General features: G+C 41.4%; 1 protein-coding gene across 1 annotated transcript; it reads right to left on the reverse strand.

The window, feature by feature from the left end:
- Nucleotides 1-58: 58 nt before the first annotated feature.
- LOC137295607 (receptor-type tyrosine-protein phosphatase alpha-like) lies at nucleotides 59-23,163 on the reverse strand. The gene is made up of 27 exons (XM_067827043.1): nucleotides 23,076-23,163; nucleotides 20,548-20,639; nucleotides 20,279-20,398; nucleotides 18,072-18,299; nucleotides 16,896-17,075; nucleotides 16,293-16,430; nucleotides 15,395-15,532; nucleotides 14,875-15,015; nucleotides 13,225-13,365; nucleotides 12,781-12,883; nucleotides 12,327-12,439; nucleotides 11,631-11,857; nucleotides 10,720-10,807; nucleotides 9,976-10,037; nucleotides 9,733-9,769; nucleotides 8,812-8,909; nucleotides 7,954-8,079; nucleotides 7,434-7,567; nucleotides 6,866-7,001; nucleotides 6,071-6,217; nucleotides 5,351-5,450; nucleotides 4,774-4,847; nucleotides 4,051-4,173; nucleotides 3,466-3,594; nucleotides 2,457-2,593; nucleotides 1,576-1,711; nucleotides 59-1,455 (listed from the first exon to the last, which is right to left on the reverse strand). The coding sequence occupies exons 2-27, from the start codon at nucleotides 20,594-20,596 to the stop codon at nucleotides 1,384-1,386; spliced, it is 3,177 nt and encodes a 1,058-aa protein (XP_067683144.1). The 5' UTR covers nucleotides 20,597-20,639; nucleotides 23,076-23,163; the 3' UTR covers nucleotides 59-1,383.
- Between the last annotated feature and the right edge of the window lie 2,081 nt (nucleotides 23,164-25,244).

The raw sequence follows: 25,244 nt of genomic DNA on the forward strand, positions 1-25,244 counted from the left end.
CTTGGTGAGCTGGTTAGCAGCATGTCATTGCACCATAATTGTGTGCAATATCGGTGAATGGATTGTCTGACCCGGTTTCTCTTCTCTACTGACAGCAGTTATGTAGCTTAAAAGTTGCTATGTTGCATTGACCAGCAACCCCAAGGTCTGGACCCCTGGCAGGCAATGAAAGAGGTGTTACAAACTCATCATCTTGCTCTGAGATGTCCCACTCTGCACATATGAATCAACATTGGACTCTTCATATGACCTTGAATTCCAGTGAGGTCGAAGTTGACGCCGAGCTTGTCCAACTCCTTTGTGCTCTATCGATTTTAGGCAATTTCAGACAGTACTGAAATTTACTATGGAAGACTCTGTTTATTTAAAAGGCCGCTGTACATGAATCGGATGAAATCTTACGAGTCTGACAAGGGTTGTATCTTCACTAGGAGTTGTCAGTTGTGGTTGGTCTCAACAATGACAGTCCTTAACGTAATTAATTTGCTGTTTTCTGGATAATCGGCTGATAGTTGTTGGATGACTACCAACATCACTGACAACAGCCCACAATGACACTCCAGCACATACCGACAACTTACCATCTTTGAACAGTTTGAGGAATCCACATATTTGCTCATCAACAACGAAATCGACTGATTTTCCAAGATCTCTAACAGTAAGAACAGTGTGCCGAAATTTGATATTTTCCTTAATGATGGTCACATGTACTGTACGTGATGCTCGCCTTTGATCAAAGTACGTGCATATCAAAGTTATCGTACAAACAAACACAATTAATATTTGGCCATAAATAGCTATCTGAGATAAGAAAGTATAAGTGTTCTGTTACATTTGCCCATGTGTATATATACTGACGTAATAAAAAATGCACCGGCGGCGGGAAAAGTGAAGTTCTGAAGCTGTTGGCCTGAAAAACAGCTAGATTTTCTTTCATAATTCATCTGCTAAAATAATCATTAAGATCATATGGCAAAGGGTTGTATTTGAATATTTGTTGTGTACTTGGAATGTTTGTGTTACATATATTTCTCCCTGCTGTTGGAACGTAACTACCCTTGAAGATCCGGGTTAGAATTGATCTTCAGTAATCCATGCCTGTCATAAGAGGCGACTAACTTGATAGTTTGGTCAGGTTCGCTGACTTGGTTGACACGCCATCGTATCCCATTTAAGTTGATCGATGCTCATGCTGTTGATCACTGGATTTTCAGACCCCGACGATATTGCTTGCAGACTGCCGCTGGGATATTGCTGAGTGCGGGATTAAACAACAAACAAACAGGAACTTAAACCAGCTGATGAACGCATTTGGGGATATTGTCAACATTTTTAGAATTGTCAACGAGGTGCCACCAGAGATGCTGTTCATGACATATCTTGTCACAAATTCTCGTAGATATTGCATGGACGTTGATATTCCTTCACCACTTCATAGCATAGCTTGAACTCGTCCTGCGAAAAAATATGACTGTTTGAAACAACAAATACTTTCAAGAAGATGTCAATTGTGGTTATATTCTTTTTTTAAGTGACTGTGACAGTTTACTAAATCATAGGGATCGGTTGACTTACGAATGATTGTATGAACTGAGGTCTAACTCGATGCAATTCCCTGATAGTGAGGAAGATGTCCACGTCCCCGTCCAACCTCAGTCTGCTGATGATGTTCAGGACACTGCAGAAGACGCCGCTCACGCTAGCGCCGTCACTGGTTCATAAAAAAACACAAATCATAACCCTGTGACATACCACTGCGAACCAGGGTGCCATTGTATATAATTTCCTTACCAGGGTGCCATTGTATATAATTTCCTTACCAGGGTGCCATTGTATATAATTTCCTTACCAGGGTGCCATTGTATATAATTTCCTTAGTGCTAAGACTGTCGTAAATCTATGTTGAAGTATGGGCGTTACAACCACTTTAGCGCTAATATCGCTTTGTACAACCCCGCCAAGAATTTCAGAACCCGTCAGACCAAGAACATACGTACACCTAACATCACTGTACACACGTTGAGTTAGGCGTGTCTAGTTAGGCTTAAATTCTTAATCTTTGATAAATATAAGTCTCTTTAGATGCGGCCCACTCTCGCCCAGTATAGGCGACTAGTATCTCATATATTTGACCTACAGCAGACACGACCGCGTGCACGCACACTCAAATGCCTGTCAGTTTATGAGGGGTGGATGTCATCATCTGGAACGCTACCTCAAACCTAATTTCACCTGTCTTGCAGTGCCCTTGATAAACTTCAGCATGGTATCTCAGTGCGGCAGTGCACGCACACGTATGCCCTAGTACACCCAAGGCATAAGGACTCACGTACGCACACGAGTGCTTTTACACAAACGTAATGCGTAACGTCATAAAGGTGAAATTTCTCAGTGACACTGAACGCCATTTTAACCCATCGGCAGCTGATGTAACTGAAGACTTTTGTTGTACATACCGGCAGTGGACCAGAACCTTGTGGTCAGATGATCTGATGACCGTGCCAACCTTGTTGACAAGCTCCAGAAGTGATGCAGCATTTGACAATGTGTCCATCGAACACAGACTGAATACAATGACTGGTTGCGTACGGTTCTGCAACACATTGACGATTATGGATAGCAGGAATTTTTCAGTAACAAGTAAACATGAGACCTACATTTACCTTTAATAGACACCATGGCCAGTGGATCTACTTTGGTTAATTATCCTGAAGGTTTGAGTTAGAATTGGTCCTATTCTTTGTCGCTAACTTGGCTGACACATGTCATCGATGCTCATTATGTTGATCACTGGGTTGTCCGGCACAGACTTGTCTATCTACATATCGCCGCCTTATGGCAGGAATATTCTTGGGTAGTTTTAAACAACAAACTGTAAGTTTTCAATTTCAATTATATACCTAGGCTTGCATGTTAGTCAGCCTGTTTTTAACGCAACTTTTAGCAATATTCCAGTACCTATGTGAGGAATCAAACCCCGAGGCTTGGACATGCGAACGCATTAACCTCCAGGCTACCTCATGACCCCTGTAGAAACAAGGTGAACCTCAAGAGCATCCACCTATACTGTAACTTTCACAGACTGTCTTTGACACAAGGTACAAATGCAAAGTACTATTCATAATTCGTTTTGGATGCGTATATTATTTTTGAATGCGTATATTATTTTCGTATATGTGAAAGTCCAGAGAATAACTAATCACTAATATCCATCCAAACAGATTACAGTGGGCTTAAAAGGCCAGACTTCAGTGAATCATTGAACAAGAATGAAGGCAGCAGGTGTTCACGTAAGGGGTACCCATGTCCTTCGGGAAGCACTTGCAACTCACACTTTGCACAAAAATGGTCCGCTCAGCACCAGGTGTTCGCATAAAAGGTACCCATGTTCAATTCTTTGGGAAGTACCTGCCACTCAGAATTTTAACAAAAATATGATGATCTGTTTCACACACTGCAACCAACCTCATGGTTGTGGTTTAGGCTCAGGTGTCTCTCTATATAGTCCTTGTGTGAACTGTTGTCCACGTGAGTAACGCTGAACGGCCCTGTTTTGAATCCTTTGGCCTCTGCAGGATAGATACCCACCGTCTCCTACAGCAACATAACATGGTCTTAAAATCAATGTAATGAATTGATGGGCTTTTAAAATGTTAAAATAATTGAACCAGTTTAGGGAGGAGTTTGTTTACAATGATTTCGGGTTGGCGTTACATATACTGCGAGAAACAAACAAGGGATCACAGGAAAATTCAAGCGTCCCTGTAATACTTTCCAGTTTTCATCAGATTTGAACAGCGTTGTAGTGCCAATAACTGTAAAACGTTAAAGGAACGCTTGAATTTTCCTGTGATCCCTTGTTTATTTCTCGCAGTATATATACTAGTACATTATTGGGTTAACCTTTAACTTTTGGGTCAGTGGGCCAATAGAAACTATGAAGGTGCGTATTCTTTGTTTGTCTGTCTTATCGTTCATACACCCAGAATAACGCTTACAGCGCTGGTCAGCAACAATGAAACAAGTCATCTTACCTTGGAGTCATCTTACCTTGGAGTCATCCAGACAGACGATGGTGAAGAGGTCATGGTCGTACACCAGTCTCCAGAAGTCCACTACAGTGCCTGGGAGTGGGGTTTGACTGACTATCATGGTGGAAGGTTGAGAGAAGCACTGAAACAAGTGAAGTCTTGGTTAATACTGAAGAGGCAGAAATATTCACACAATGTACAATAGTCATACATTGTACATACAACTAAAATATTGCGAAGAACCATTCAATTCTTTAGCATTTTAACATTCAAACCCACAACAGATTACACCAATGTGAAGGAATATGGAATCGTGTGGCGCTTAACATATTTTGAGCAGTATAAGACACAAGTATACACACACACGCGCGCGCGCACACACACACACACATGTCTAACTCAACGTGTGTTTTGATAGAAACAAGTAATTTCATTTACATTGAAAAGGAGCCCCGTTGAGATGGGAGATTGAAGGGGATCTTGTTTCGTGAAGGGCTCTAGCATTGTAGTGAGGGCTTGGTGGAGTGGAACATAACACGGTTCATGGACCATGTGACTGTCTGTTTTTATACACACGTCTTTCTTGCAAGCGCAAACATGCCAGAGTAACAGCAACTACCACAATGAGCCATTTCACAGAGTATCTTGGCTTGCAATAAAATATTTCACTGGGGCTTCTGTCAGTGAAGGAGATGTACATTTGTGTGGTGTGTGGGTGACAGCCATGGACTTGCATACAAACTGGGACAAACACAGCATTGATGTAGTCATTCCGCTTCTTGACCGGCGTGCACAAGAAGGGCCTTGACCTGTTTCCTGCAAGAACATGTGAGACCTGCTTCCAAACCATGTTGACTATTGGTATGATATACTTACACACCGACTTAGAAGTGAGTCCCTTAGTAAATACAAGCTAATCAAAGACTAGAAAATATGAACAGTAACAATAATGTCTGTCAGCTTCATATAAGAGCGGTGGAGGGCAGCCCAGTGGTGGGTTCGATTCTCCACATGGGTACATTGCGCATGCGTGAAACCTATTTCTCGTGTCCACCGCCGTGTTATTGCTGGAATATTGCTAAAAGCGGCATAAAACTCACTCACTGATACAAAATGAAAGCCTTATGTGAGACAATATTTGAGATTTATCACTTTGGTGCACGGCCATGGAGCTGACAGCCTCAGAAACAATATCAGGGAGAATATGGGATTCGAACTTTCGACTGTCAGTTTCCTTTTAAGGGACACAAATGGTTTAACCTTTGTCTCCATGATCAAAGCAAATAAAAGTGTGAGCGACCTGAAGATAAAGAAAATACCAGGGAGGATATCTCGACTCCTGTTTTTGGCTGAATTCTCGGGCAGCAGGGCATGCGAAGTCTCATTTTCTGGCAGTGGAGATGCTAGTTCCCGGAGCAACTGAAAATAAAACATTTGTGTGAAATGATAGATGACTGGGATATGAATAGGGTACAATCATTTACCAGAAACCAGAAGCCCTCCCATGTTTGAGCCTTTCAAATCTAGTCCTGGATTTCAGTACTACAACAATCATCGTGTCTCAACCATAGAAGATGTTTTTCGTTTTGTTTTTGTTTGCTGTTTTACGTCGCATTCAGCTACATTCTAGTTAAATGGCGGCGGTCTGTAAATAATCGAGTCTGGTGACATAATCCAGTTAGTGACGTCATGAGCATCGATCTACGCAGTTGGGATACGATGACGTGTGTGAGCCAAGTCGGCGACAAGAATGGGTTGCTGGGGACCACGTTTAACCCGGATCTCTACGGGTAATTTATCAAAGTACACCCATGTGTCAAATCACTGAGCCTAACCTCTATTCGTTATGCACAAACGGAATGATAATTACTCCATTAGAGAAGAAATTTATCACATTTAAGCACAAACACATTATATCTAAATTTATTAATGTAAGTCTCGTAGAAAGATTACCGTACCTCTCACTGAATTATAGCACATTTTGTTTCACTGATCAATGTTGCTACATTATTATATAAAACCTATAAAACTAGATCTACCTGGAACTGTTTCCTGAGTATAGCTTCCTGCTGAGGGGAAAACGAGTTCTCTGTCCCAAATGTCTGGTCAAACTCCGACGACGTATATTGTGTCCCCAGACTGCTGATGGCCTCCAGGACAACATCGTGGACAAACTCATACTGGCTCTGGGGAAGTACAGTAGTGCTCTTTCGGTTCGAGTGCAAGGAACTTTTCTTATCATTTGCCTTTGATGCCATGCCTCATTACGAGTTGTACTGATTAAGGTCATTTGCAAATATATTCCCCTTTGACGTGCCAGGATCCGCTGACTGTGCACTTGAAAATTATCTGTGGTGTCTCCAAATCAAGTCACTTTACATTGAAACAAGGACACGCTATGATACCATACATATATGCATTCATTCAGCCATTTATTCATTTATCCACTCACTCACTCATTTAACGTTTTTCAGCCAATCACTCACTTATCCACTCACTAGCATATGCATTCACTCACTCATTTATCAATCCTCACATTCATTCATTCATTAAATTATCCCTCACTCATTTAAATTTATCAAGCTACTCATTCACTCATGTTTCCACTCACTCGCGCACTAATCCATTTCCCATACACCCATTTGTCAACTCACTCACTCACTCACTCAAACATCTATTCAACACCCCCCCCCCCCCCCCCCCCCCCCCACTCACTGACCATCCATCTACTCACCACTGTCTGGACCATGTTCATCCTGCTCTGTCTCATCTTGCTCACACACATGAACACACCCCATCCTCCCATCTACCAACCATCCCTTCTCACCACTCACCACTGTCTGCACCATGTTCATCCTGCTCTGTCTCATCCTGCTCACACACATGAACACATTGACGTTGTGGTCAGCCTCAGCTTCGTCCATCAGGTAGTCCAGGGCAATGAAGGCTCCCGTCCGACCTACACCTGCGCTGGTAATACAACATCAAGATGAACTGTATTAAATACTAGGGCGCCAACATGTCTAACTTGTCAAACATAACTTGAAGTCCAGCTCCATTTCCTGGATGTCATCACAGTCGTCATGTCTAAGGTTTACAATGTGTTAAACCTATCTGTACGTTTTAGAGTTTTATCTCCTGTGAAGATCCGGGTTAGAATTGATCTTCAGTAACACATGCAGTAACCCATAACAGGCCACTAACGGGATCGGGTGGTCAGACTCGCTGACATGGTTGACACATGTCATTATATCCCAAATGCATAGGTAGTTGTTCATGATGTTGATCACTGGGTTGTCTGGTCCATTATGTACCGAACGCTGCCACGTAGCTGGAATATTGCTGAATGCAGCTTTAAACAACAAACAGACATTGTTTCAGACAAGCGTAAAGGTCTCGTACCTGCAGTGCACCACCATGGGTACCTTGTTCTGTTGTTTGACTAGTCTCCAGAAGTTGACGAGGGCAGGGGGTGAAGGGACACCGTGGTCAGGCCAAGATGTGAAGTGGTAGTGAGTCACAGTTCTCTCCTCAGTCTATACAGAACATGCACTCTTTGATAGCAGTTGATACCAGAATCGACCTATATGCCACAAGGAGTGCACAGCTCTTTGTAAAGGCTAGGCCTGCACTTAAATATACAAAAGTTACTACAATATTCGATAAACATGTGATTGCTATTTGATGTAAAGACAAAAGGAGGCCTAGCTGTTAAAGCATTCGTTCTATTAAAAACATAGGTGCAATGAGTGAAGACCATTTCTGGTGTCCCCTGCAGTGATACTGCTGGAATATTGTTAAAAGCAGCGTAAAAACTCACTCACTCACTCACTCACTCACTCACTCACTCACTCACTCACTCACTCACTCACTCACTCACTCACTCACTCACTCACTCACTCACGTAATACAGTTTACTTACAGCCTGTGTCACCAGGAAGGTTGAAATCGAATAATCCGCTCTAGATATCACAGCTTTGTTAGTGACCTTGATAGTTCCATGAGTCTGATGTTGGTTCACATCGGGCCAGTAATGTTCACATTTTTTCTAGTAAGACACATATATAGTGATTATTGTTATAAACCTAGAACTGATTGTACATTTAACTAAGATTGTTCTGTGTCAGTGGACTGTTGTCTTTGAAAACAACAACTGACGAATAAGGCCATTGATTGAAAGGTATGACATTGTTTTATGTATCACAATAATATTTGAATGACGTCATCAGTGCTGTCCAGATGACACCCTGTCGAATAGTATGAAGTGGGTTACTTTCAGATACAGACACTGATTTTGTTTGTTTGTTTGCTTGCTTGCTTGCTTAAACCCGCACTAAGCAATATTCACCCAGCTAGATGCCGACAACCTGTGAATAACTGAGTCTGACCTGTCAATCCAGTGATTTACATCAACGGCTTTGATCTTCGCAGTTAGTATACAATGACTTGCATCAACCAGTCAACTCTGAACAAGTCAGCGAGCCTGAACACCCGATCCCGTTAGTCGCCTCTTACCACAAGCATGGGATGTTGGAGACCGTTTCTAACCGGATCTTCCTGGACGTACCGATACAGACATACAAAGTAAATATTTATTCTGTTTTCCCCTGATCAGGTGTAAATACTTCAATCCCGTTGTCATAAACAACATCCTGTGACAGTTGAGGCACAGAAAGAGATGTTCCCATTTTCTTGAAAGCCTGTTCCTTTATTTCCACTACTGAGTATGTCCTGAGAATCAGCTAAATATGAGGGTTATAAACCATTGAATGTCTCCTACCTTATTCATCTCCATCAGCCTGGTCAGCATCACTATCTGTTCCACCTTCTCCTGCCACACCATCCGCCAGAAGTCCGTCACTGTCACCGGCCGCGGACCTGTGGTTATATACAATATATATACTGATCACAAGACGTACTGACCCGCCTGATTATACAATATTTTTGTAGTTAATTTGACACTGCACTGCAGCAGAGTGCCAGAATGGGCGAGTCCTTAACTTCATTTGAACAGTATAGCTTTAACGCCATTATTCGGTCTCATTTTTCTGTCGGATCAGTGAGTGTAAGTGAGTGAGTAAGTTTTAGTTTAATTCCAGCAATTTTAAGGTGCGAGACAGCAGAAATAGGCTTCATACACTGTACCCATATAGGGAATCGAACCCTGGTCAACGGCATGACAAGCGAACGCCTTAACCACTGAACTACCCTGTCATCTCCTTTAGGATATGATTCCATTAGACGTAAAGGCAAAATACCGGTTATATATGCGTGGACCAATAAACATCAGTGACGACATCAGGACTTTTGTAAAATGGGTATTAACAAATATTATATGAATCCGTCAATTCTGTATTTAGGAAAAGTGTTTGTACTAATCCAGAGTAATACAGTGCTAGTCTAGTGTAAGAACAAGTGTTATTTCTTAAAATTAGAGATAGATTGTAGAATGAAACCATCATCCTTTACTCCCTTCTGGGCAGGCACTCTGTCCTCAAGACCACAGAGGCGATATAGAAAACACCTGTGATGGTTACGTACTTCGTCGAGCTATTGTTACACACACCTGTGAAGTTACATACTTTATGTAACTGTGGTTACATAAATCTGTGATGTTACATACTTTGTGTTGGTGTGGTTACATACATCTCTGATGGTTGCATATGTTGCTATGGTTACGTACACCTGGGTAGTTACGTACCTTGAGTTGCTATGTACTTCCGCGTCTCATTATGTCCCTGTAAAAAAACACGGAAGACAATGTTCATTGCCTTTATATTTTTTATCTGTTCTAATTACTATTACACATTACAGGTTCAAAATCATATTAGACTCTCCTTGACTTTTAAATGATTCTAGACATAATGGAAAGTACTGAATTTACTACACCAATCACGTTTATCATGGTGATGGTGGTGGAAATGATGTATCATAAGAGTCTTACCATGATATGATTGGCATTAATGTAATCTTCGTCACCGCTTAACACCACCCGTGTATCATCATCTAGAAAATGATATTCACGAGAATATGTGACTAAAAGTCCGCACAGTCTACTACAGTTACAATACTGCTTGGCAGGTATTAGAGGAGCCAGCGCAGTGAACGCGTTTATGACAAGCAGGCGGGGCAAGTAATCTGGACGAATCCACTTGGTTGCTACAGGTAAATGGGCGATTAAACACGTGCAATACATGCTGATGCTGAAATCAATGCCGATACTGTTTAACACTTGCCTCCGATTTAGTTCAGCAAGACACCATCACGGCACGATTCGCACAAGGAAATTGAACTTTTCAGTATTTAGACGACAACCTGTTTCCCTCTTGTTTCAAATGGAATGTTCTGGAGGTCGTTCCCACATGCAAATTGGGCTCATTTGTTAGGTCATGGTTCATCTAATAGATAAATTCCTAGTCTATATGACAGACTGGTCAAGTCAGTGAGTTAAGATTAACGTCACATCGGCAGTATTTCAGGCAAATAATGACAACAACTGTTATACAGATAAAATCCTGGAACAAGGAGAGCATCTCATAGCACTGAATCAAGCACATGAGAACCAAAACATTATTATCAATTTATATATCAGTTACCAGTTAATATCATTAAAGTACGCAATGGACTACGAAAAGGATGTTTTGTCTACAGACTGTTATTTGAATATAAAGTTGGTATATATACTCACAGGGATATAAATGTATAAACCGATTCTTCCTCTTGTTCTCGGGTTTTTTCCCAACCTTGTGTGGCCTTCTCACGCCATATGGTATAGCCTGGCAATGTGCACACAAAATACAGGATGTTGAGTAGTCATCAGCCAATACACGATATCATGTACAATGTACAAACACAATACAGGATGTTGAATAGTAGTCATCAGCGAATACACGATATCATGTACGATGCATTATGCTATGTACAAAGTACTACAATGTAATACATTTGACATTACAGTTTCTCCGTAAAGTACAGAGTTTAGTCAATTTGGAGCTGAGTCTATTCCGGATTCGAACCCACACACTGAGAGTCATGCACCTCATCCAGCTGGAAAGTGTACTCCAAAATGCTGCATAGGTTACAAGTTATTAGAATATAACATTTGCATGCTAGTATGAATGTGTTGACGTGAGTTAAATGATTTAGTCATGACTGGATATGGTTGGTTTGTTTGTTTGTTGAAAGCTGCACTCAGCAATATTCCAGCTGTATGCCGGCGGTCTGTAATTGTTGGATCAGACAATCCATTGATCAATATCATGAGCATCAATCTAAGCAATTGGGATACAATGACAGGTACAAGACACATCACCTAATTATTCTAACCAAGATCTTCACAGGTTACAATGGGCAGTAAAACAGTAAACCAGATGTCACAGTTTGGGTTAAAAACAAACGTCAATAGTAAATGAAATCATTTTTAACAGACCATTTAGGATACAATTAAACTAGGTCATTGCCAGCAACAACAGTAATGTGTGGTAATATCAGACTAGAGGGAAGATACGAGTTTACTGCTGACGACATTGCACTTATACGGTGGCATCAATGCGCACGGACGCTCGCGTATGTTCCAATGGACCTGTATGTCATGCACACCTTAAATTCTGTTTCAAAAGAAGCTTTCTTTCGTTTCTCATTTATACACTGTTGTAGTTTATCCAGCGGCATGTGTGGTGGTACCCAGTTGTAGTAGGTGGCGTCAGCATCGTTGTCGACGTCTACGTCACCCTCCACAGAGTACATGGCATCCTCGTCCTCGTCCTCAGCCTCAGCCTCATACACCGATGGTAGTTCGGCATTGGTCCTTCCCATATCATACTTACCTATATAAAGTGACGAAACACAAACACACATGACAAAAGGTACTGAGCAGGATCTGCTTCCTTGTATGTAAAGAATAACACAGAATATGAAGAAAGGCTTAAGCAAAGCTTAATCAATGTGTATACATAATGTTGAAAGACCCATATTCACTAAGAGTTGTACGCAAAAGTTTAGAAAATGTAAAATGCGTAAACTGTGTGTAACATGCAGTATGATAGCCAGTTTCAGACTCAGTTCTCAGACTTTTGTCATAAAGGGCAAAGCGGGCGCAGAACTGTACGAATGGAACATCAGTGATGACACCTTCTGTTCGTAAATGCACGTCATGATATTCGTTATTAAACGAGGTACTTTTAGACCCCCATACAATCCATAATCACGGTGTACTTTTGATAGTTTTGTCTTGAATTAAAACATGTGTTGTATTGTGTGTATTGTGACGTATGAGAATCGCCACAGTCCAGTTACCAGGGGTTGCTGTGACGCCCGCCCCGTTAGTCCTGGTGTGACCTTCAGTGTCTTTCATGTCCACCAGCTGTTCTAGAGATTGCACGGGCCTGTCGTGCTTCTTCTGTCCTCGCCTGGAACCAGTTTCAGTCATGAATATTTTGATATAATGACATGAGGGTACGAAAATCTAGAGTAGTTTATCTAGTAGTCTCTAGGGTTGTTTTCTGGTTATGCAAATGATGTTTTTAATCGACAGTTATTACCATCAATTCGAAATCAGCCATCCATTTACATTCAATCAATCATCATCCGCGAAGCCATATATAATCCCCTAATCATCCAGTCAGCATCAACCAATCTTCTATCAGTCGTTATGACACTGATTAACATAGCTGTCCCCTTTTAACACAAAACTGTCTTCCCGACAGCGGTAACAACGGTAATGACGGATGCTCCATGAAGGTGTATCTACCGTCTCCACAAGATGATGACTACCACGAGAACAGCGACGACCAAGACAGCTGCAACTGCTCCACCTGCTGCTGCTGCAGCTACACTGTTGTCTGGGGTGTTTTCTGAAGAGAACGAATTACAATCAGATGATAGCATAGACGGACAAGAAATCTGATGGGAGGAACCGATTTATGATCCAGGTTAGAACAGGTGAGTAACAGGATCAGGTGGTGAGGATTGCTGACTTGGTTGATTCATGTCATCGTATCCCCTTTGCGAAGATCGATGCTAATCACATTGATCACTGGATTGTCTGGTCCAGTATCAATTCTTTACAGACCGCAACCATACATCTGGAATATTGATAAGTGTGGCGTTAAACAAACAAAGAAAGAAGCAAACAAAACGTTTATTTATGATTGGCAAGATTTAGTTAAATTTATAACGATATGGGAAATCGGACCTTTCTGTGAACATGCATCCGCCATCCACCCCGCGTTACATCCTCTTGGACAAGCTCCTGTTGTTTTGTTACAAACATCACCATCCAGACAGTTACCACACACAGAGCTACAGTTGAACCCGTGAGTGGCGTCAGGACATTCTGGAAACACAAGCACAAAGAATGTTAATAAAAGTGTGTGTGCTGTGACTTGAATGAGTTTATATTAAAGCCGTTGTGAACAGTTGTCCGGTTATAATCATCGAACATCGAGTCAGCATGGGATGAGTGAGTATGGTTTTGTGCCGCTTTAAGCAATATTCGAGCAATATCTAGCCAGGGGGACGCCGGAAATGGCCTTCATACATTCGAGCCACTTAGGGAATTGAACCCGGGTCTTAGGCGTAATGAGCGAACGCTGTAACCGGCTACCCCACCGTGTCCAACATGGGATGAATGCCTGAGGCGAGGTAATAGTGTTTACAAATTTAGTGAAACCAATGTGCATTGATATTGATGGAACTAGAAACACAATCGGAACGAACAGGGGTTCGAAATTACATTCAAGAGATTTCTGGAGTACATGGAGTACGTCCTGAATGAACGGGCATAAGTACATTGAAAATAATTATTCACCTTTATATATCCTGAGTAGCTGATAACAAATGGCCAGATCATCTATGCAAATGAAGTTAATTACTATCCATGTTCACTTTGACTGGGTTTGGGAAAAGAATATTCCAAGGAATATTCGGTAATGTTCCAGCCATTGACATGAAGTGTATATAATTGAATGCAGACCAGACTGATTAATATTACGGTAGCGTCCGTCCGGGTAGGATGTCAGTCGCCCAAGTCATAAAGCACCCCTTACAATAACATTGCCTCGCACGGCAATCAGGTGGCAAGTAACAAATAATAACCCCGGAAAGCCTATATCCCTGCTGGTGTGATCACAGGTAAGACAACACAGGTCAAACCCTTTTCAAGAGGCACACATATGCGTCCATTTCCTTTACAATACATGTTTCAGTGGCATGTTTAGAAGCTGAAAGTAAGATAGAGCAAGTAACTATGTGCACTTGATAGAAGAACCTGTATCGAAACGTTGTGCTTTTGAATTAAAGAAGTTGCCATCCATATATACTTGTTCTATCCCTTATCATGGGTTTATATAAAGACATGTATTTTTGGACATTTTGAAATGAAAAGATAAATATATGCATACACCACTTATGGCTTTGTGGACAGGTGCACTGAGCCATGATCACAAATCAGCTCAAGTCCGTCAAGCAACGTTGTTCACGGAGAGTCCATGGATAGGTGGACGTTCGCTCAAAATTGCCTCTGTTCAGAAGTAAATTGGTACGCCATATAACCGGTAACCCGGCAGCGCCTCATAGGCAACTTCGGTTAACTCGGGTAATAACGCCTTAGCTCTTTGGATATTCACAGGTGTTTTACAGGTGTTTTATAAATGTCCATTATTTTTACTTGAAAAGCAATCTCTGATGTTACTATTGTTGATATATTTATACATATGAATTGACTTCAAAGTTATTTGGGACTATAATACACGAGTATACAATTTACAAATACTGACATAGTTTACATTTGTGTCAGTTAGCCAACATCAGCGTCATGAACATTCTTGCTTAACATGTTGATTACCTTGTAGACAGGTACTGTCGTTAATCCACCCTGCTGCACATCCTCTCGGACACGTCCCCGTCATCCTGTCACAGCCCTCTCCATCCCTGCACTGCCCACATCGAGTAGAGCAGTTGACACCGTAGGAGCCGTCCCTACATGCTGGTAGCAGAATATGCAACATCAGCTTTAACTGTTCACATTGTGGGTAGAGTTCTTTAAAAAATATAATTTATTTAAAACGTGTAAGTAAAAGATAAGAGACTGCACGTATCATAGAAAGTAATCCCGTGAAGAACCGTGCTGGACATGTTCTTCAATAGTCCATACTTGCGGTAAGAAGCGACGAACGAGACCGGGCGGTCAGGCTCACTGACTTGGTTGATACATGTCATCGGTTCCCAGCTGCGTAGGTCGATGCTGATGCCGTTGATCACTGGATAGTCTGGTCCAGATCTGATTATTTGCAAACGGCGAGTTGCCAGAATATTCTACAGTGCGGCGTTAAACAACATACACAGTAATTACAGCCTGTACGTACGCCGTATGCATCTGTAATCCTCCCATCCTGCGCTACATCCTCCAGGACATGCTCCTGTGGTCCTGTCACAGACACCACCACCCAGGCAGTTTCCACACACGGAGGTACAATTGAACCCATAGGTACCATCTGGGCAGGCTAAAGACAGAACATGGGCTTTCATTATCTCGCAGTTCTCAAAACCACAGGCACGAATCAAAAAGTGAAACACAATTTTAAAATCTACAGTTGGTATTTCAAGTGTGGTCTGCACATGCATACTGATAATAGAAAGGACTGAAAACGTTCACTTAGGTTTTTAGGCTGAAAATTCTAATAATGGGGGGCGATGGGCTAAACCGTTCAGTCGTGACGCCAAAGATCTGGGTTCGATCCCCACATGGGTACAATGTGTGAAGCTCGTTTCTGGTGTCCCCCGTCGTGATATTGCTGGAATATTGCTAAAAGAGGTGGAAAACCATACTCAGTCACTCTAATGATGATAGACTAGGTTTTGTCGCTCTGTACATACTAAACAGCAAATTATGTCGCAGTTAAAAGGGTGTTCTAAAGGGTCACTTAAGTGTTGATTTAAGTAGTAACTACGTATTTTTATAAGTTACTCGTATGCTGTAAAGATCAATTATTCTAAATGCAGCAAAATATGTTAAACATTGTTTGTCTCTTCCCTATCCATAATCATTGTCACTATCACTATATCATTATATAGATTAATATTCAACGATATACATTTGTACATGGGCCGATGGCCTAAAAACAAATAAACGGTTAAACTTAAATCATGCAAGCCGCAGATAACATTTTTTGTACTTAAATCAAACATACTAACGCCTAAGCAGAGACTGGGGTTGTAGGAGAGAACAAGTGGCTACGTAGTAATAAAAAGATAAGCACTTACGGGACAAGCAGTCTGTGCCGTTAAAGCCTAAGGCACATCCACTGGGACACTCCCCTGTAATCTTGTCACAGACCTCAGTGGTGTCCAGGCAGTTACATTGCTTGTCGCAGTCACCAGCAAACCAACCATCGCTGCAAACTATGGGAGTATTATGGTCAAGCGAGTGATAATGCGTATATGGGCGTATAGAATAACTGAACACTTTTATAATGTGACTTTAACGTGTAGAGCACTTGTATGGTTAGATTCGGTTCAAGCATAGTAAACAAAACAAGGAATCTCGGCTCTTTCCACAACGCTCTTGTTAATGCTATATCATGATAAGCACTTAATAACCGGATCTTTTTTCAAACCTTCTTGTTTCGTTTACTAACGGGGCGTGTCTGTGTGGTCAAAGTGGTCGCTCGTCACGCCGAAGGCTTGGGTTCGATTCCTTACATGTATAACAAAATATATTAGCTTATTTCTGGTGTCCCCCGACGTGATATTCCTGAAATATTGTTAAAAGCAGCGTAAAATCAGCCTCACCCATTCACTCGCGTTTTCTTAGCATTTTGCACGAGTTGACATGTTGACATAACGTCTGCAGGAACTTGTACTCACCAAATATCTGTACTTCGCACAACGTGAGAAAACCGCTGGGTATCTGTACTGCCACTGTGCGTCCTGTCAGTGGCTGGGAGCAGATAACGTCTTCTCTCTCTCGAGGGAAAGAGAATGAATCCCAACTGAAGCACAGCTGATTGTCCATAAATATCTGCATACCTCTATTTCGAGCCAGTTCTGATAGGATAATCAAAGAATTCAGTTTGGTGTCATCATTAGTGTTTACGGATCACAACACAATTGCAGAAGATGGGTTGGCACAATCAGGCTGGTTAAAGAAAAGGTACGCTGGTGTCCTCGACACGCAGCCCAGACAATGAATGGGACTTTGTAATGGGGCTGCTTTGCCGACTCCACCGAGAACGTTCCGGAGAATAAGGCGCCTTAATTTTTATGCATGACCCGGAGCGTCGGAAGAGATGTGCTCACAGAGGAGAACCCCGGTAAAGTCCGGTCTGTCTCAAAAGCCCTAAACCACATTATTTTTCCTTCCACCCTTCCCATCTGGATTGAGAAAACCTTAACTAAAGCAAGTCTAGATTTTCCCTAGGTTCAGCTATCTCCCATGTCACTAAGCCCCTTTTGTGTTATTTTAAAGGGAGGTTTCTATCAAGCCTACATAATAATCACTAGACGTTAGCCTAAAAAATCCCGGATCTGCGCCAGACTTGAGTCTTAAAAACCGAGTTACTGTGTGTCTATTGTATGTGATTAGGTAGATGTGACAGTAATTAGTATGAGGTTCTGTTACATAGCAACAAGAACGATGAGTACGGTGTTCGGGGTACATGCGGGGAAGCATCTGGAAGCTGTAACTTTACCTGGAAACACTAGTTTTTCGACCCGGAATGACAATGCCCAAAGTAAGTTTCTCTCTTTCAGAAAAAAACTAATCATGTTATTGTTTATGACCGGTCACTTTGGTTTATATTTAACTGACACATTCTGACGGGACTTTTAGGGATTGAGTAAGACGACCTGACTTGACTTGTTCCGACTGCAAACTTTCCATGGTGAGTGAAATTATTTAACATAATGCATAGAAACTACCTACTGAGAAAGGACATCATGAACAACAACTAATTAGACGTCAAATACACATTTTATCAATGCAGTAAGAACTGATGGCCGCTGTACTAAATAATATATATGGACGTATATTTGCATACTTACGGTTTGACCTTAAATACAGTCTCATATGCTGCACCTGGTCTGTGTGGGAGGTGTTCAGGTAAACCGTCCATATTGAGGGTTGATCATTGCGTGTGTGTGTACAGGTAAATGGAAGACCATAGAAGTTGGTGTTAGTGTTGCCATCCACGCCAAGATTGGAGGAAAAATATGTAAAGCCTTCGTTGTATGTGCTGCTCTGATCTGTAGGACTTCCTAGAGCAATATTACCTGGAGATTGATTGAACAGAGCGTAATGGCTAGAATAACCTACACATATGGTAACGTACACGTGTCCTAGTCTTAAGTTAACGTACAAGTGTTCAGGCATTATGTTAACGTAAACGTGTTCTGGTATTATACTAATATATTCGTGTTATGGTCTTATGCTAACATACACATGTCCTGATCTTAAGTTAACGTACAAGTGTTCAGGTATTGTGTTAACGTACACGTGTTCTGTTCTTATATTAATACACAAGTGATCTTATGTTATCGTAAACGTTTTCTGGCATTATACTAATATATACGTGTTATGGTCTAATGCTAACATACACGTGTTCTGGTCTTATGTGAACATACACGTGTTATGGTCTAATGCTAACATACACGTGTTATGGTCTAATGCTAACATACACGTGTTCTGGTCTTATGTGAACATACACGTGTTCTGGTCTTATGTGAACATACACGTGTTCTGGTCTTATGTGAACATACACGTGTTCTGGTCTAATGCTAACATACACGTGTTATGGTCTAATGCTAACATACACGTGTTCTGGTCTTATGTGAACATACACGTGTTATGGTCTAATGCTAACATACACGTGTTATGGTCTAAGGCTAACATACACGTGTTCTGGTCTTATGTGAACATACACGTGTTCTGGTCTTATGTGAACATACACGTGTTCTGGTCTAATGCTAACATACACGTGTTATGGTCTAATGCTAACATACACGTGTTCTGGTCTTATGTGAACATACACGTGTTCTGGTCTAATGCTAACATACACGTGTTATGGTCTAAGGCTAACATACACGTGTTCTGGTCTTATGTGAACATACACGTGTTCTGGTCTTATGTGAACATACACGTGTTCTGGTCTTATGTGAACATACACGTGTTCTGGTCTAATGCTAACATACACGTGTTATGGTCTAATGCTAACATACACGTGTTCTGGTCTTATGTGAACATACACGTGTTCTGGTCTAATGCTAACATACACGTGTTATGGTCTAAGGCTAACATACACGTGTTCTGGTCTTATGTGAACATACACGTGTTCTGGTCTTATGTGAACATACACGTGTTCTGGTCTTATGTGAACATACACGTGTTCTGGTCTAATGCTAACATACACGTGTTATGGTCTAAGGCTAACATACACGTGTTCTGGTCTTATGTGAACATACACGTGTTCTGGTCTTATGTGAACATACACGTGTTCTGGTCTTATGTGAACATACACGTGTTATGGTCTAATGCTAACATACACGTGTTATGGTCTAAGGCTAACATACACGTGTTCTGGTCTTATGTGAACATACACGTGTTCTGGTCTTATGTGAACATACACGTGTTCTGGTCTTATGTGAACATACACGTGTTATGGTCTAATGCTAACATACACGTGTTATGGTCTAATGCTAACATACACGTGTTCTGGTCTTATGTGAACATACACGTGTTTTGGTCTTATGTGAACATACACGTGTTATGGTCTAATGCTAACATACACGTGTTCTGGTCTTATGTGAACATACACGTGTTATGGTCTAATGCTAACATACACGTGTTCTGGTCTTATGTGAACATACACGTGTTCTGGTCTTATGTGAACATACACGTGTTCTGGTCTTATGTGAACATACACGTGTTCTGGTCTTATGTGAACATACACGTGTTCTGGTCTTATGCTTCTACATAGGTTAGCAGCATGCCCATCTGAAACTTGTATGACCTCGGGATTCCCTAACATATTGAGCCGTGAGGCCATGATTTAACTAGAACTGGGTAAAATATCCCAATTCTTTCACTCACTTTATATATCTTTGTTTTCTTTGTGTGTTCTGTAAGGCACACCCAGCATTATTCCTGCTATATGGCGGCGCTCTGTTCAAAATCGAGTCTAGACCAGACAGTCGGAAGGCAGAACACCGCTGACACCTCTTCCCCCTGATGTAATACATATTTCTGTACTCACGTTTCTGACAGTACTGACCAAACCACCCCTCTTGACAGCTGTCTGCACCGACGACCTGACTGCAGGGAGCAGAGGGGAATGTATTGCAGGCGCTTGCAGTGTTGCAGTGACACGTCCCATCTGGCATATGAGAAGACACGCGACGACAATTACACAACGCTCTCTCTCTCTCTCTCTGTCTCTCTCTCTCTCAAATATATATATGCTTCTTATTCTCATAATCGGACTTCACATCAATTATTAAGACAACATGCTAGGTGAACACGTACCTGCGACTGAAAGACTAGCCAGGAAAACAAGCACTATCCTATAGTCCATGGGGTCTTCTTCATCAGATGAAGTATGTTCAGGACAAAGACACCTGCGGAATATATATATAGTCTGGTTCATAATTATTGAGAATTTTTCCTCTTACTTTGAGCTATCCTAACACCTCAACTGATTCACTGATACTTAAAACTAAGTAATGGTATAAGGCAGGGAACTCATCTTGGCCCACTGAGTATAGTACAATTAGAGTTACCTCCCCTGAATTTGTAGCAGACGTCATTTTCCTCAGCACTGTCAACAATGTCTGCTGAAGATAAAAGAAGGTTGATTTTTGAGTTGTGTAATCAAGGAATTGATGATGTAAATACATTGGCAGAGAGAACAGGAACTCTTCTTTCTACTGTGTATAGGATTAGGAAGAATTTTAAAGAGGGAAAGGATTTTGGCCACCAGAAAGGAGCAGGGAGAACCAGAAAATTGGACTTCTCAGATCGCGTCCGGCTGGGAATTTTAGCGTCTAAAAACCAAAGGGCAAGCATCTCCAACATCAGGTATGAAATGATAGAAAGGGGATCAACAGTTGTATCAAAATCTACAGTTAGAAGAAATTTGATTGATCTTGGATGGGAGAAAAAGACTGGAATTCCTTCTCCTCTCATGAAACAAGAACATAAAGACAGGCGTGTTGAGTGGTGTTTGGCACATGAAAACTTTGACTGGGAAAATGTGATTTTTACTGATGAAAGCTCAATATGGGTATATCCCAATAATGGGAAAATATGGACAAAGTCTGCGTCAGCACCGTTGTGTCGACGACCTAAATACAGCCCAAAGTTTCATGTATGGGGAGGGATATCCTTATTAGGAACGACCCCGCTGTGTGTGTTTGAGGGAAATCTGACAAGTCAACGCTACACTAACATATTAGATAATTTTCTCCTTCCATGTGCACATGTGTTTTATGGAAATGACTGGATTTTGCAGCAAGATAATGATCCTAAACACACCGCAAAACATGCCAAGCAGTGGTTTCAGGAGAAAAATGTGACTGCATTACCATTTCCTGCATATAGTCCTGACTTAAATCCCATTGAGAACATTTGGGGGATGATGAAGGGATGTGTGAATCAAAAGGGGTTGACAAAAATTGAAGACATGAAAAGAGAAGTGGTCCGATACTGGGACAGCATAACTCACGAGACACTAACCTCTCTGATAGGAAGTATGCCTACCCGTCTTAGACTGTGCTACATCACTGCTCTGCAGATACCTGCCGAGTACATCTGTGTAAATGTTTGTTCAAGCATTTGCGAGAGCATAAACCATGACCACTGAACAATACTGTACTGTTAACATACCCGCTCACTTCATTTCTGCATTGTTAACGTACATTCGACTTGTTGTGTTATAATCCCCCATCCAAGACCACCTTATTTTAACTTGACGACATGGTTGAAGCGTTGCCGATGTGACTTAATAAATATAAGATCTTAAATTAAGCTCACTCGCGTTATTGTTAACATAAGTGTATAATCATTGTTTTGTTGTCATAACCGTGTCTTGTACATGTATAAGACAACATATAACTATATCAGCGGTTGACTGAAGGACTTACGATGCAGAGAACATTATAGTGGAGTATATCCACTCACAAATTTGTTAGCTGATTTTGTCACAGTTACGAGACATTGAAATATCTGGAACTGTTTGATTATGGATGAAACCAGTTCTACATTTGACCACCTTCTTAATGGCATTGTGTATGAGTGAGTTTGGTTTTACGCGGTCCAGCAATATCACGGCAGGGAACACCAGAAATGGGCTTCACAGACTGTACCCATGTGAGGAATCGAACCCGGATCTTCAGCGCGACGAGCGAACGCTTTAATCACTAGGTTACCTTACTATGCCTTAATGCCATTTTGTATTTATAATATTCAAGAAGTAGGTAAAAATATCATTTACTCCTTGATCCAAGACATTTTTGTGAGGTCCCGAACCTCGCAGCAACGTCACTGCGTCATTGCAATCCACCAACTCAGGTCAACATCCTCGGTTCGTCTGACTCATGCGTAAACACAGTTTATCAGATCAGCCACCATGTCGTCGCGTCCGTATATTGACAGTTTACAGCCACCGAGTGTCATTTTAACTCCCCATAACTAGCTTTATCCAGCGCACAGCACTTATGTACAGTCAGTATGTGTGTATATGTACAGTCAGTATGTGAGTATATGTACAGTCAGTATGTGTGTATATGTACAGTCAGCATGTGTGTAGTGAGGGGTGCTAGCTAGGGATGGAGCAGGTTGTGTTAGCATGCTCCAGTATGTTGTAACAAATCCCTGCCGCCCCATGTACTTGTCCTCATTTCAATACTTACTCGTTTGACGACAGTGAACTTACAATTTCTCCCGATGTGGTGAAAATATAAGACCACGGAACTGGAGTCTGAAAACATTTGCATTTCTTCAGTACCTTACCGAATTTCAGTCTTATCGAATTCATTGTAGAAACAAAATCTTACCTTGAAGGCTCCAACCCCGCACTTCACGTTTGACATCTGCCCGGAAGGCTAACGCACAGCCACTCCACTGAGCATCTGCTGGGTGAGTAATGCGCGTTGTACTTTACCCCCAGACAACGGCTTGAATAACACTACACCGAAACTTTGTAAGATGTATTTTGATTGAATATTAAACTTATATCCTACACAAGCTATCTAAAATTCCTAGTACCCCTTACACCGAGGAAGAATGTTCAAGGAGGAAGTACGGTTTGATTGAATCGAGGTAATAAAACAAGCTAACAAAAGGACCATCAGCCTTCCCGTGTACGGCTTTTAAAGACAGGTGTATACGCACTTCTTTGTCTCACTTGAGTTCCCCCCACCCCCACCCCACCCCAATCCGTACTTACGTACATCCTTGTCTGATTTTTCAATCCTCTCACGTGGGAGCTGGCTACGTCATGAAAAGGTCCTGACCCTGAATTTGGACAGATGAATAGATTTAGAACACATGTATGTTTTCCTGCTTTAGCTTATTTGAGAATTTACCAGGAAATTTCGGTATTTGAATATGATCGCATGTAATATATTCCAATATTTCACTAGAGTGAAATAACCAGCGTTGTTTAAACTCTACAATGATGTGACATCGCATGGCACTAAACCTTAAGACATGTGAAGATCCAGGATAGTACTGATCTTCAGTAACCCATGCTTTTCGTAAGAGGCGACTAATGGGATTGGGTGGCCAGGTTCGCTGACTTGGTTGACACGTCATCGTGTCCCCGTTGCATAGATCGATGCTCATGCTGTTTATCACTGGATTGTCTGGTTCAGACTTGACAGCTGCCATATAGCCGGAATATTGATGAGTGAGGCATAACACCCAACTCACTCACATGACATGGCCCTAAACATTACAACCACCATCACACTGAACATGCCAACCTTATGTGTGTACTTTCCAAAATGTGACACTTGAGGTGTTGTTACATCGCTGGAATATTGGTGAGTGCGGTGTAAAGCTCCAACATAATTTCAAATTTATAATTAAGCTTGATGCAAAAGGATAACCTTACTAAAAACTTGGCCGTAGTTTTAACTGTTTTCTCCACTCTGTAGCGTTAACTGCTATTGTCCAAAAGAAACGATATCAACCATTTTTTCAAGATATGTTTTTTACTAAGTGACTTTTTGAGTCTGGTAACATGGCAACACGCATTGCACATCCCAAATACAGCGTATTCGATCGACAATACACCTGAACACCTGATCACTGGAAAAACACCCGTAAATTTCGTGAAAGTGAAATTACTTTCTCTAGCACGTTTTGCACGTGCATATAAACTGTATAAAACGACTGAGCATACACATTGAGATCACAGCAGGTATGGCAACGCATCACCCCGAACGTTAAAAGACGTTTGACATCGTCAGTCCGTAGGCGTGTTCTGGAGTGTATTGATGCTCATGGTGGACATACCCGTTACTGACGTGACTTTGAGACGTGTGGTGTGACATTTACCCTTATCTTTTTGATCAGTGTTTTAATGAAATGTTCATTTTTGGACCGAAATGTTTTACGTGAACAGTTTAATGATAGGCTTGTGCTGGAATCGCCTATTACGGAATATGATATACTGGAGGCTGTGGCTCTTCTTAAAGTTGGTAAATCTGATGGAATCGATGGTGTTATTTCGGAAATGCTGAAATACTCATTACCTGACATTATGCTCTTCCTGGTTAAAATGTTCAGTCGAGTATTTGATACAGGTCGTTTTCCCTCTGTGTGGGCGCAGTCTGCTATTATCGAATATAAGAGATTTAATACCGGAATCTCAAACATGATTTAGAAAGGCCTTCTCAATATTTGATCATATATTTCCATTGTATGCTATTATTGAAAGGTATTTATCATTTAGCAAGCGGAAGTTGTCTGCTGCTTTTGTAGATTTCAAAAAGGCTTTTGATTGTAGATAGAGGTAGAATGTGGAAATGTTTAAGAAATCGGGTTTTGAGGGGTAAAATGTATGGTATCATAAGATCGATGTACTCCCATGTAAAATCATGTGTCCGCTGTGGAATGACGTAAGTGACTTTTTTCGATTGTCCTGTCGGTTTGCGTCAAGGATGTGTTTTAAGTCCTCTACTTTTCTCTTTTTTCATTAACGACTTATACTTAGATAT

This window comes from Haliotis asinina, chromosome 9 (assembly GCF_037392515.1).
Source record: "Haliotis asinina isolate JCU_RB_2024 chromosome 9, JCU_Hal_asi_v2, whole genome shotgun sequence".
Classification (NCBI taxonomy): domain Eukaryota; kingdom Metazoa; phylum Mollusca; class Gastropoda; order Lepetellida; family Haliotidae; genus Haliotis; species Haliotis asinina.